The sequence below is a fragment of the Odocoileus virginianus genome, chromosome 11 (genome assembly GCF_023699985.2).
Source record: "Odocoileus virginianus isolate 20LAN1187 ecotype Illinois chromosome 11, Ovbor_1.2, whole genome shotgun sequence".
Lineage (NCBI taxonomy): Eukaryota > Metazoa > Chordata > Mammalia > Artiodactyla > Cervidae > Odocoileus > Odocoileus virginianus.
Genome location: NC_069684.1, coordinates 35,393,071 through 35,406,796, shown reverse-complemented (window position 1 = coordinate 35,406,796; position 13,726 = coordinate 35,393,071). Strand labels below are relative to the sequence as shown.

Below are 13,726 nucleotides of genomic sequence, written 5' to 3'. Positions count from 1 at the left end.
CCTCTCTCACTGGCGCCTTCCGCAAAAGTCCGCCAACTTCAGCATCTCAAGCTAGTGTCTTTCCCCTGCTTGTCCTGTTTTCCCAAAGCCTCGCCAGACCCGGCCCGTGCACGCGATGCTGTTTTGCGGCAACTTGGAGCTTCTTAAGCTGCTTCCACTGAAGCCACTCCAATGGTCAAAAAATTAGTTTGTAGAAACATGACCCCCGCTCCTGAGGGTAATTGGATCTATGGGACAGTCAATGCTTCCGAACGTAATCCAACTATTAGAATGTCAGAGCTATAGGTATTGTCCTAGATGGATGAAACACTTTAAAAAAAGTAACATGCACATTAACTTTAATAACATATGTTTGAATAAACTATCATGTGTTGTTCAGCTGCTCAATCATGTCCGACTCTGCGACCCCGTGGACTGCAGCCCACCAGGCTTCCCTGTCCATCACCATCTCCCGGGGTTTGCTCAAAATCATGTCCATCGAGTTGGTGGTGCCATCTATTCGTCTCATCCTGTCGTCCCCTTCTTCTGCCTTCAATCTTTCCCAGCAGCAGGGTCTTTTCCAATGAGTCAGTTCTTTACATCAGGTGGCCAAAGTATTGGAGCTTCAGCTTCAGCATGAGTCCTTCGAATGACTATTCAGGACTGATTTCCTTTAGGATGGACTGCTTTGAGTCAAAGGGACTCTCGAGTCTTCACCAACACCACAGTTAAAAAGCATCAGTTCTTCAGTGCTCAGCCTTCTTGATGGTCCAACCCTCACATCCATACCTGACTACTGGAAAAACCATAGCTTTGACTATATAGACCTTTGTTGGCAAAGTAACGTCTCTGCTTTTTAATATGCTGTCTAGGTTTGTCATAGCTTTTCTTCCAAGGAGCAAGCATCTTTTAATTTCATGGCTACAGTCTCCATCTGCAGTGATTTTGGAGCTGAAGAAAATAAAGTCTCTCACAGTTTCCATTCTTTCCCCATCTATTTGCCATGAAGTGATGCCATGATCTTAGTTTTTTGAATGTTTTGAGTTTTAAGCCAGCTTTCCCCCTCTCCTCTTTTGCCTTCATCAAGAGGTTCTTTAGTTCCTCTTCACTTTCTGCCATAAGGGTGGTGTCATCTGCATATCTTGAGATTATTGATGTTTCTCCCGGCAATCTTGACTCCAGCTTGTGCTTCATCCTGCCCAGCATTTCACATGAAGTACTCTGTATATAGGTTAAATAAGCAGGTTGACAGTGTAGAGCCTTGACATACTCCTTTCTCAATTTGGAACCAGCCCATTGCTCCATGTCTGGTTCTATATGTTTAAAGATGATTGTTAATACTGAACTGCAGTTACCTGGGCAGGGGGTGGTTAAGAAGATTCACTTCATGCAAGTGTTTTAGTACTGGTTTGCGCTAAATTACTTCTAGAACTAAAAAAAAAAAAAAAAAAAAAAGGGAATATTTGTATTTAGTTATGCAATATCTCAGTGTCGCCACAACTATTCATGTTTTGAGGTTAATATTAGAGTCCTACTGTCCTGGACTGTACTGGGTGAGTTTTTGACTCCTGTTGCTCATCAATCTGTCCCCCATCCTAGATCTGAGCCTTCACCAGGAACTGCAAAGAGGCAGGGCAGTGATAAGTCTGGTGGACGCTCCACTGTCTTGGAAGTCTTTCCCATATTTTTGCTTATGAATTATCAGTGAAACTTCCCTTCAAAATGTGAGACGTTGCATTTAAGCACCATTCTCTTTCCAAGGAAGACTGCTGGCATGACATTCCCCTCAAAGGAAAGGCTCTGTGATGTATGCGGACAGAAAATGCACCCCACTGTTCTGCACTGGGCATGACTAGTACAAGCTCATCTCGAACATCATAATCCTTAAGTGAATGGAATGGAACTATTTGCTGGACCTTGACCTCAGAGCCAGATTGTCGCACAGGCTCTGCGGCCCCTTCCACCTGACCTGCATCTACTCAACAAGCAGCACAAACCATGAGTGGTCAGTTTACTACTTACCTCGGCAAGTGAGGCAAGCCTCAGTGCCTCTCACATCTGTAAAATGTCAACGAAACTACACGTCTCACAAGGTTGTCAGAATTAAATGAGAAATTAAGTAGCACCTCACATCCTGCTCGGCACAAAAACAGGTAAGCGATGGGTAAGCCTTACACACAGGACTACTGAAAAATGGTGAAATCTCCATGATTAAGCTTGTGGAGAAGAAAGCAGTCAATCATGGGATTTCTCCCTTAGCAGCTCAGTGATACTGCCCACTTTAAAATCCAATAACCCCTTTATAGAGAAAGCATTGCTTTCTCCTGCTTGTTCTCTCCCTCCTTGTACTCCTGGTACTCACCATTTCTTTCATTTCAGTGTCCTGGTGCAGAAACAAGCAGAGAACTAAAGAATGTCAGCTCAAAGTCAAATTTACCACTTCAAGAATGTGTAAGTGAGAATTATCTCCAAAAATTCTCATACCCACCTAGTGGATATTAAGCAAGCTTTTGTCTAAAAAAATTATTTTTGGTTGTGCTAGCTAGGTCTTTGTTGCTGCATGGGTTTTCTCTAGTTGTGGTGAGCGGGCTGTACTCTCTGGTTGCGGTGTTCGGGCTTCTCTTGTTGAGCACAGGCTCAGTAGGTGTGCCACACAGGCCTAGTTGCCCTAAGGCATGTGGAATCCTTCCAGGTTAGGATCAAAGCCACATATCCTGCATTGGCAGGTGGATTCTTAACCACAGGACCACCAGGGAAGTCTGAAACCTAACTTTTAACCTATTAAACTCTGGAGGAAAAATTCAGACTTTCATGCATGCAAAGGGTTTCATTCAAGCTGCTTCGGTCATGTCCAACTCTTCTGCAACCCTGCGGACTGTAGCCTGCCAGGCTTCTCTGTCTGTGGGATTCTCCAGCAAGAATATTGGAGTGGGCTGCCATTTCCTCCTCCAGGGGGTCTTCCCGACCCAGGGATTGAACCTGTGTCTCCTGCAGTTTCTGCATTGCAGGTGGATTCTTTACTGCTGAGCCACCAGGGAAGCCCCCTCAAATTTTCATATGAATATTAAAATAGGAAGATGTTGCTCAGTTAAAATGAGCTTCTGGAATAGATATCTCTTTGCTGTCAAGCACTACAGAGCTTGACTAAAGTCATTTATTTTGATTTCCATTTAGTGTTGACAGCTGGAGTAAATTGTACTAGAGGGCTCAGAAACACCAACCAACCTCCTTTATGACCAAAAGTTAACAAAAGTTAACTCAACTGTATTTCAATTTGAAAATATCCTCCTCTCATCCCTACCAGAACATCTGCCACTGAATTTGAAGCTACAAGGTATCCAAGATTAGAATCAATTATCTTTCTAAATATTCAGGTTGAAAAATAACCTTAATGTATAATACATACAGACTATAGTGAAAGGGCTAATGGGAAGATTGTACATAGATCTTACCTGCCTTCTATCTTACTATCTTTTTGCTGTTTATTAAAGTTCCTTTATAAATGGGGGTGGAGCTGGGGGGTGGTTTAAAAATCTGGTAATTTCTCATTTCCAGGACTTTAACCTTGTACTAGGCTATTTCAGCATTACCAGTGCCTCCTATCAGGATAAAAGGGGACTCTACTGGAGGACCAGGCAGTCAATCCCGCACCCTGCCCCTCTTCTTCAGTGGTGGAGCCCCCAAAACAGGGCTGAAGACCCCAGAGGGCAGGTCTGCTGCTCGCTAGTCACGTTCCACACTCACAGCCAACTCGGGAGGCGCCTGACGCTCTCACAAGTTACCTGGGCTTGACTAGGCTGAAACTGGGGAAATACATCCAGGGGCAAGCAAGTTGGTAAACTATTTTTTAAAACTCTTGCCTTTGGCACTTCCCTGGTGGTCCATTGGTAAGATTCTGAGTTTCCAGTGCAAGGGGAATGGGTTTGTTCTCTGGTGAGGGAACTAAGATCCCACATGTGCCGTGTGGCCAAAATAATATAAATTCTTGCCTTTGGTTCAAACTGGGGACAGAGGATAACTTCTGGAAAAGGTTTGTGTGTGCTCAGTTGCTCAGTCGTATCTGACTCTGTGTGACCCTATGGACTGAAGCCCTCCGTGCTCCTCTGTCCATGGGATTCTCCCAGTCAAGAATACTGGAGTGGATTGCCATTTCCTCCTCCAGGGGCTCTTCCTGACACAGGCATCAGACCTGAGTCTTCTGTGTCTCCTGCATTGGCAGGTGGATTCTTTACCACTAAGCTACCTGGGAAAGGTTTATAGTTTAAAATATTTAGTGTCAGGAAGTTGTGTTTATTTTTTTTTAACTTGGCAGCTGGAGAGCTCAGATGATCAATCTGTAGGAGATCCAGAGATGAAGGAAGGAGACCAGCTGGGAGGTCTGTCCTGGCCTGCCTGGGGCCACCAAGCTGTGACACTTCTTATCTTTCCATCAGAGCAGGATCTAACATATTAGAAAACAACTGTACTTTAATTTTAGTTTATCTCTGCGTTTCTAAGCTTATGCTTAACTGATGTCGTTAGCTACAGTTTACCATAAGGTGGACATACATAAAAGAGGACACAAACCAAATTTATACTTAAATTAAATACCATGATTTAATTTACTGGCTGCTTAATCCTGTATTCTCTTAAGTTAAAAAAACAAACAAACACAAACACCAACCAAAAGTAGTTATAATTAACTGTTAACGTTAATGAATTTAAACCTTCCAGAAAGCATGAATCCAAAAGGAAATGTCCAACAGGTGATGTGAGCCAGATATTCTATGGCTTTCCTGTTTCAGTCTCAAACATTCTATATGTCAATGGAAAAAATTCTCTAGGGTTTCTCAGGTTTATTCTTCTAGAGCACAGCTTTCTGGCCTGTTACTGAGCATGGTCTTCTAACAGGTACACAATTAACTCGTAGGTAGACAACACAATGGCAGTATTTGGTATCTGCCGGATGAGTTGGGCAAAGAGTCCTCTATAAAAGGCCAGGTAACCTTCTTCCCGGAAGACCAGCCGAGCAGTCTGGATGAAAGACTTGTACTTGGTACCCTCCTCCCGGAGCCGCGTCCTGATGACTTCTGCAAAAAGAAACATGCCTTTCAGGCTCTGGACGAACTGTACTTCCGAATGGTGTATGGAGAGAAGGCAAAGCACACAGCTTTATACACGTTAATGTGCAGCTATGGCTCTTGGCCATCTCAGCTCTGTTTAGGTGGGGCGGCCACACAGACCACGGAGAGTTCTTTTCAGAACATTTTCTAACTCTAGGAATTAGTCAATTGTCCCAAGACTCATGTATACTTCTAAGGGGTAAGAGTGCCAAATAACTTCTAAAGGATTAGGAAAATAAAAGTTTCATTTGAATGAGACTATTTTAAGACAGTTTATCGTTTTCTACTCTTAAGTAAACGCTGTCACTTCCCTGGAGGCCTAATTTATATTAAGTATAGTGAGTGGTATCTCCAATGAGGCTTTCATCCCATGTACTCCCCAGCTTTCTCCTCCTACTAGGATCCTTCTCCATTCCATCCAGCTTAAAAACCACCTCCTCCTTTCTCAGAGTCTTGCCCACCTGGCCCGGCCTCACCCTGGCCCCTGTGGCATGACACCTGGCACTGTCCGTCAAGCGGACTGCAGGGCACGTGACGTGGGAAGTGGCAGACCCCCTCCCCGAGAGCCTATGGGGCTGCTTGGTGTCCCAGCACATGACGGGGACTCGATGACCTGTTACAAGTTGGCCGTGCGCGATGCCACAGCTGACAGTGCAGCAGGTGCTGGAAAACAAAACCTGTTTTTCATGGCACAATAAACTGAGCTGTTTTTTTTTTTTTTTAAAAGTAGTTCAGTAGAACATGAGGTCTATTATGAATTCCTTACAAAATAAACTTACCCAAAGTAGCTTTCCTCAGCACTCCATTCAAGGTGGAAACTGAGAGAATTTTGTTTTTTTTTAAAAAAAAAGCTTGGCTCCCATATCACTTTTTTTTAAATTGAGGAATTTTAAATAAAATCCAGATTTTTTTGTTTCTTTGAAAACATCAGATGTTCCACAACACAGGGCTCACATTCTGCCGAGTGTTGGCCACAATCGGATGGAGCCAAGGAAAGCAGAGCTCCCACCGCCCGCGTGACCTGCACGCATGAGTTGAAGCCAGCTGTACTGGGACTCGGCTACCTGCATCACCTGCAGGTACCTGCATCTCCATTTGAACCCCAGAGGGCTGGAAGTACTGACACACACCAAAGGCCACTGTACCGCGCTGGAAGGCCAAGCAGGACCTACCGTGGGGGTAAGCAACACAGGAGGCACATCCCTTAGAAAGAGCAGCAGCTGCCATAAGTCCAAAAAAATTTGTGGAATTTTTCTCAGTCCCATTTGTAGAAGAGGCTAACGGAGCTTCTTTCAGATACTTCTTTAAACTTTCATAAATAGCAAAACAGATGATGGTTTCCGAAATCCCAGCATACGAGGCAGTTAATCCCCTGTAGAAGCCGCGGATGCCTTCCGTTTGGTAAACATAGCGTGCACACTGGAGCGTGTTCATCTGCTTGGAGCCTCGCACTCTGCACAAAGGAGACCAATGACAGGCGGTTACGACACATGCTGAGGAGCCCGCCCGCTGCCCCCGAGTCACAAGGGTGATAAAGAGAAAGTCCATGGGGAGGCGCCATAGTCCTCCTTGGTCTGGGGTTGGCTGAGTCCTGTCCACTGTGAGGCCAGGTCCACCAGCTACGTGGGGCCACAGGCCCACAGGATGGCACGCACATCTGTCCCAACTCACAGACAAGTGCTCAGAGTCTTCAATCTACCTTTGGGAAGAGCTAGATGGAAGGTGTTCACCAAAGAGGAAAATATGACTGTAATAGAATCAAAACCATCCATGTGTCTACACATGCGGATGGATGGTACACAGACTAGATTAAAAGAGTCGTGAAGGCAGTAAGACATGGGGAAGTGCTTAAAGTGGAGAGCAAGATGAAATTCCATGTAAAGTACAGTTATGACACAAACACGCTTTAAGGAAACAATGAAGGAAAACCCGCCAAGACTCTCACAGGGTGGTGAGTTTAAGTGCTCTGTTACCACTGTAGTCTCCAAATGCTGTTATTTTGACTCTCATTCTTTCTTTTTTGGGTTTACTCATCTGGCTGCGCCGGGTCTTAGTTGCGGCATGCAGGATCTTTAGTTGTGGCATGCGGGATCTCAGTTCTGGACCACAGATTGAAACCAGAACCCCTGCATCAGGATCTCGGCGTCTTAGCTGCTGGACCACCAGGGAAGTCCCTCCATTATTCCCACATTTGTAAAGTTATAAACACGGAAGAAACTATACAATAACTAAAAGGCCTTCAGCTTGGATGCTCCTGCCCCATGACAGGAAGTTTTCATAAACTGCCTAGAAACACACAGAATCCCAGGACTGGACAGTGTTCACAATGGCTGCATGTTGGAGACCCTCCTGTGGGGGAGCAGATCAGTGGACTGGGTTCCCGCACTCCCGCCCCCTACCTGGAATGACCTTTGTAATGCAAATGCAAGCATCCCACTCCCCTGTTTACCATCCTCTCATAGGGGGTCTCTCAGTCTTGGCACTACTGGGACTGCTGGGGCTGGACAGTTCTCTGCTGTGGGTGGTCCTATGTGCTGTAGCGTATCTAGCAGTCTCCCTGGTCTCTATCCACTAGATACCACTTAGGCTGTGAGAAACAAATATCCAAATGCTGCCAAACGTCCCCTGGGGACAAGGCCCGGGAATTCCTGCTCTAATAGCTCTACACTGCCTCCAAATACAGCTGAGTCCAAGCTCCCGCTCCTCCCCAGGGCTTTTAAGGATGCGGCTTCTCCAGGCTTATCTCCCTGTACCTCTCTCCTTTCCCAGCACATTCACATGCACGACACACCCCTTCTTTCTGCTGCTCAGAATGAACAAAGCTTCGCTGTCTCCAAATCTGCTGTATACCCGAGTCTCTGCCTGAGGCCCCTTCACTGCCAGTGCCCACTGGGCTCCTGGGCAGAGGGAGACATCCCTGCCACAAGAGCCCCTCCCTGGCTGCCTCCCGGCACGTCCCATGCACACTGCATCAGGGACCCCCCAGGGTCCTGGAGCACTGCTGGCCCCTTCTCCCACCAGCCTATAATTCTCTTTATTTCCTGTGAAGCTGTGAGCTTTGGGAAGGCAGGGCTTGTGTCTTATTCTCTGCTGTTTCTGCTGCCACTGGTGCACAGGAAAACATGCAACAAATCCTCATTGCTGAGGACTCTGTCAATAGAGCCCACCCAAACAGAGCTTTAAAATGTTCTGAGCACAGGTCATTACCAGGCAGATTTTAACAAATGCACATAAAGAAGGCCTTCAGCTGACCCATGCATTTATCCCCTGCTAAACAGAGTAATGTGAGGACACTGTGTGCACACTTGGAAGTAACCGCCCAAAGGTTCTAGGAGAGGACTGGTCAGGAGGTCGTAGGACAAGAGGTTCTTGAGGGTTCTATTCCTGGTGAGGAAGGGAGATTCAAGGAGACCGAAGCAGGAGACCACGTGACATTGTTTTTGAAAACTGCCAAGGACCGTGAAGGTTAAGCTGAGGAGTTAGGATTTGACTCTGACAGTAACTGACATTCATTGAAGCCTTCTGAGCAAGATATCTCTTCTAAATGATTAGACCTGGTACATTTTAGAAGGTTCCTTCAGGTAGAAGGGACAGAGAATGTCAAAGACGCACCTCAGAGGCTCCCCGGGTCCTCTGAGAGAGAAACAAGCAAAGGCAGAGTCCACCTCCATTTCTAGGTGGAGCTCTTGCTTGCTCTCTCCCCTCCTTTCTCTCTAGGTAGCTTAAGGTTAGACTGGACTAGCTGGAAGTTTCCAGCGCCCCACACAAATTTCTAGGCAACCTAGTAACAAAAGGGTACTTAGAATTCTATCAGAAAACATTGTTTATCATCATCACTGACTTGAAATTACAGTAGTAACTGGGATGTTCCTTGATCTTGTTACTTAATATACTAAAGAAGTACATTAATGTATTGTAACTCTTAAAAACACTGATAATTGTATTTCAATAATTGGTTTTCATTGCTTTTAAAAATATCATTCTAGGGCTTTTCTGGTCGTACAGGAGTTAAGAATCTGCCTGCCAATGCAGGGGACATGGGTTCCATCCCTGGTCCAGGAAGATTCCACATGCAACTAATGGGCAGCTAAGCCTTCGAGCCACAACTACTGAGTCTGTGTGCCTAGAGCCCGTGCTCCACAATAAGAGGAGCCACTGTAACGAGAAGTCCAAGCACCCCTGCTCACTGTAGCTAGAGAAAGCCCACTAGTAGCAATGCAGACCCAGTGCAAAAAAGAGAGAGAGAAAAAATCATTCTAAAAAGTGCCTGTAGGCTTCACGAGAGACTGCCAAAGGAACCCAGAGCATAAGAAATGTTAAGAATCCCTGGTTACAATTTTGGGGGAGGAATCCAGGATATTTGAGGGCCCTGGGAGACTAAAATGCCCTTATTGAAGCTTTGGGCGCTGCTGTTCTGGCACCTTCCCACAAGAGAGGCCATTCGGAGCACAGTTCACAGCACTCCACCTGGGGGCGGGGTCTCCCAGGAGCGGAGACCCAGGACTACCCTGGGGATCAGGGGCCACACCTGAGCGAACTCCTGACATCCCTTTGGCTGTTATTTCTGCTGGTCTTTGTCTCCCCCCTGAGGCTTGGCAGTATAAACTTCAACACAAGAGAAGTTTCTACATATGCTTATACACAGATAAAACAAAGATGGGGATGGTTAAGGATGCTACAGGTCTCACTCTACAGCTGGAACTGACAGAAGGGAAAAAACCCCTAAGAAATCAAGTCTTACATTAAGGAAGGAACAAGTAAAAACTTACTTTCGTTCTAGCTGCATCCGGGTTTTAACCATCCATATAGGGTTCATTAAGGAATTCGTGACAAAAGCTGGAAGAAAACCAAAAAAAAAACCAAATAGAAAATGTTATCACTGAACAGATCCAATGCTTATTAAAGCCATGTTCTCCATATGATAAACCTTGAAATTAGGCTTTCAATGGCTTAATAATAAAAATGGTAAGAAGCAGTTCCATTTCTACATAACAGCTGGAAGCTATAGTCCCCTAAAATGTAACATCTATCGGTAATGTTGAACTAAAATAAATCTCAATTTTCTAAAGCCCTGTCCATGGACAGGGCAAACACCCTCTTCCAACAACACAAGAGAAGACTCTACACATGGACATCACCAGATGGCCAACAGTGAAATCAGATTGATTATATTCTTTGCAGCCACAGATATGGAGAAGCTCTATACAGTCAGCAAAAACGAGACTGGGAGCTGACTGTGGCTCAGGTCATGAACTCCTTATTGTCAAATTCAGACTCAAATTGAAGAAAGTAGGGAAAATCATTAGACCATTCAGGTATGACCTAAATCAAATCCCTTATGATTATACAGTGTAAGTGAGAAATAGATTTAAGGGACTAGACCTGATAGACAAGAGTGCCTGATGAACTAAGGACGGAGGTTCGTGATACTGTACAGGAGACAGGGATCAAGACCATCCCTAAGAAAAATAAATGCAAAAAAGCAAAATGGCTGTCTGAGGAGGCCTTACAAAATAGTTGTGAAAAGAAGAGAAGTGAAAGCAAAGGAGAAAAGCAAAGATATACCTATCTGAATGCAGAGGTCCAAAGAATAGCAAGGAGAGACAAGAAAGCCTTCCTCAGCGATCAATGCAAAGAAACAGAGGAAAACAATAGAATGGAAAAGACTAGAGATCTCTTAAAGAAAATTAGAGATACCAAGGGAACATTTCATGCAAAGATGGGCTCAAAGGACAGAAATGGTATGGACCTAACAGAAGCAGAAGATATTAAGAAGAGGTGAAAAGTATACAGAGAAGAACTGCGTAAAAAAGATCTTCACGACCCAGATAATCACTGTGGTGTGATCACTCACCTACAGCCAGACATCCTGGAATGTGAAGTCAAGTGGGCCTTAGGAAGCATCACTACGTACATAGCTAGTGGAGGTGATGGAATTCCAGTTGAGCTATTTTAAATCCTAAAAGATGATGCTGTGAAAGCGCTGCACTCAATATGCCAGCAAATTTGGAAAACTCAGCAGTGGCCATAGGACTGGAAAAGGTCAGTTTTCATTCCAATCCCAAAGAAAAGCAATGCCAAAGAATGCTCAAACTACCGCACAACTGCACTTATCTCACACGCTAGTAAAGTAATGCTCGAAATTCTCCAAGCCAGACTTCAGCAATACGTGAACCAAGAACTTCCAGATGTTCAAGCTGGTTTTAGAAAAGGCAGAGGAACCAGAGATCAAATTGCCAACATCTGCTGGATCATCGAAAAAGCAAGAGAGCTCCAGAAAAACATCTATTTCTGCTTTATTGACTATGCCAAAGCCTTTGACTGTGTGAATCACAATAAACTGTGGAAAATTCTTAAAGAGATGGGAATACCAGACCACCTGACCTGCCTCTTGAGAAATCTGTATGCAGGTCAGGAAGCAACAGTTAGAATCGGACATGGAACAACAGACTGGCTCCAAATAGGAAAAGGAGTACATCAAGGCTATATATTGTCACCCTGTTTATTTAACTTATATGCAGAGTACATCATGAGAAACACTGAGCTGGATGAAGCACAAGCTGGAATCAAGATTGCTGGGAGAAATATCAATAACCTCAGATATGCAGATGACACCACCCTTGTGGCAGAAAGTGAAGAAGAACTAAAGAGCTTCTTGATGAAAGTGAAAAAGGAGAGTGAAAAAGTTGGCTTAAGGCTCAACATTCAGAAAACTAAGATCATGGCATCTTGTCCCATCGCTTCATGGCAAATAGATGGGGAAACAGTGGCTGACTTTATTTATTTGGGCTCCAAAATCACTACAGATGGTGATTGCAATCGTGAAATTAAAAGACACTCCTTGGAAGGAAAGTTATGACCAACCTAGACAGCATATTAAAAAGCAGACACATTACTTTGCCAACAAAGGTCTGTTTAGTCAAGGCTATGGTTTTTCCAGTAGTCATGTATGGATGTGAGAGTTGTACTATAAAGAAAGCTGAGGGCTGAAGAACTGATGCTTTTGAACTGTGGTGTTGGAGAAGACTCTTGAGAGTCCTTTGGACTGCAAGGAGATGAAACCAGTCCATCCTAAAGGAGATCAGTCCTGGGTGTTCATTGGAAGGATTGATGTTGAAGCTGAAATTTCAATACTTTGGCCACCTGATGCAAAGAGCTGACTCATTGGAAAAGACCCTGATGCTGGGAAAGATTGAGGGCAGGAGGAGAAGGGGATGACAGAGGATGAGAAGGCTGGATGGCATCACTGACTCAATGGACATGAGTTTGGGTAAACTCTGGGAGTTGGTGATGCAAAAGGAGGCCTGGCATGCTGCGGTTCATAGGGCTGCAAAGAGTCAGACACGACTGAACAACTGAACTGAACTGTCCATGGACAGAGGAGCCTCGAGAGTTCAAAGGGTCACAAAGAGGAGGACACAACTGAGCAACTGAGGACGACTACTAGTCCTCCCAGACTCTAGGTGGTGTTGTTGGTATTTCTGTTAATGTGATTCCTATGGTGGTAAACATGAAACTATGCTAAAACTCAACTGAAAGCATCAAGTCCAGAAATAATTTGTTTTAAAGAAATGATGATCTAATCCAAAAGAGTACCTTAAATTTAACTTAAAATAGAAGAAACTAAATCTCCACTTACGTGAATTCAAATTTAGACATTTCAATACCTGACTGATCATTTTAAGAAATTGAAGTTTTAAGACTGATCTGCCTACTGGAACCATCTTTAAGTCTTCTCCATCTTAATGTTGTTTGTCACTCTACACCAACCAAAAAAGCAGTATCATGTATCACTGACCTGATACACAGCGAGTCCTTTGGAATTTGTCATCCCCTCCACATTCTAAATAGACTGATTATATAATATGACCCTAGACATGCTTCAGTTGTGTCTGACTCTTTTCGACCCTATGGACCCTGACAGGCTCCTCTGTCCATGGGATTCTCCAGGCAAGAATACTGGAGTGGGTTGCCATGCCCTTCTCCAGGGGATCTTCCAGACCCAGGGATTGAACCTGTGTCTCTTACATCTACCTGTATTGGCAAGCAGGTTCTTAACCACTAGTGCCATGTGGGAAGACCCACCCAGATAGTCCATAGATCAACAAGGACCTACTATATAGCATGGGGAACGTATTCAGTATCTTGTAATAGACCATAAAGAAGTGAATCACTCTGCTATATACCTGAATCTAATATAACTTTGTAAATCAACTACACTTGCATTACAAAAAAAGAAAAAAAAGAATGCTGCCAGGAAGGAGGGGAAAAACCAATTATAGCAACATTAGCTCCTTGAAACAGCAAATTGAAGATTATTAAAAAAAAAAAATTTCCCTTCAGGTCCATTTTATTTACCAAGGGTTCCTCTAAGTTAATTTGTCAAAAGTTGCAAAACTGGTGCACAGCTTTTAGTTTATGGCTAACTCACTATTGGCTGAGGCAGTGAGGCCCCACTTCTTCTGAGCTCCACACTCCATCCCTTTGACCTCCCTGCCAGCTCCACATCCTGTAAACACCTTTCTTGTGAAGCATCTTTACTAATGTCATTTTCCATTTGGGATCCAAAAATTATCTGTATTCAGATAATTCAAATATTCAGATAAATTCCTAGTACTTTTATTTGGAGGAATAGGAACAAAATG

General features: G+C 44.3%; 1 protein-coding gene across 1 annotated transcript in view; it reads right to left on the bottom strand.

Moving 5' to 3' along the window:
* Positions 1–4,549: 4,549 nt before the first annotated feature.
* The window catches only part of SLC25A33 (solute carrier family 25 member 33), a 32,292-nt gene continuing 23,115 nt past the window's right edge, over positions 4,550–13,726 (bottom strand). The window contains exons 5-7 of the mRNA XM_020887084.2: positions 9,851–9,917; positions 6,254–6,534; positions 4,550–5,048 (exon numbers count right to left, since the gene is read on the bottom strand). Coding sequence (XP_020742743.1) covers positions 4,846–5,048; positions 6,254–6,534; positions 9,851–9,917 — 551 coding nt within the window. The 3' untranslated portion in view covers positions 4,550–4,845. The remainder of the gene's footprint in view (positions 5,049–6,253; positions 6,535–9,850; positions 9,918–13,726) is intronic.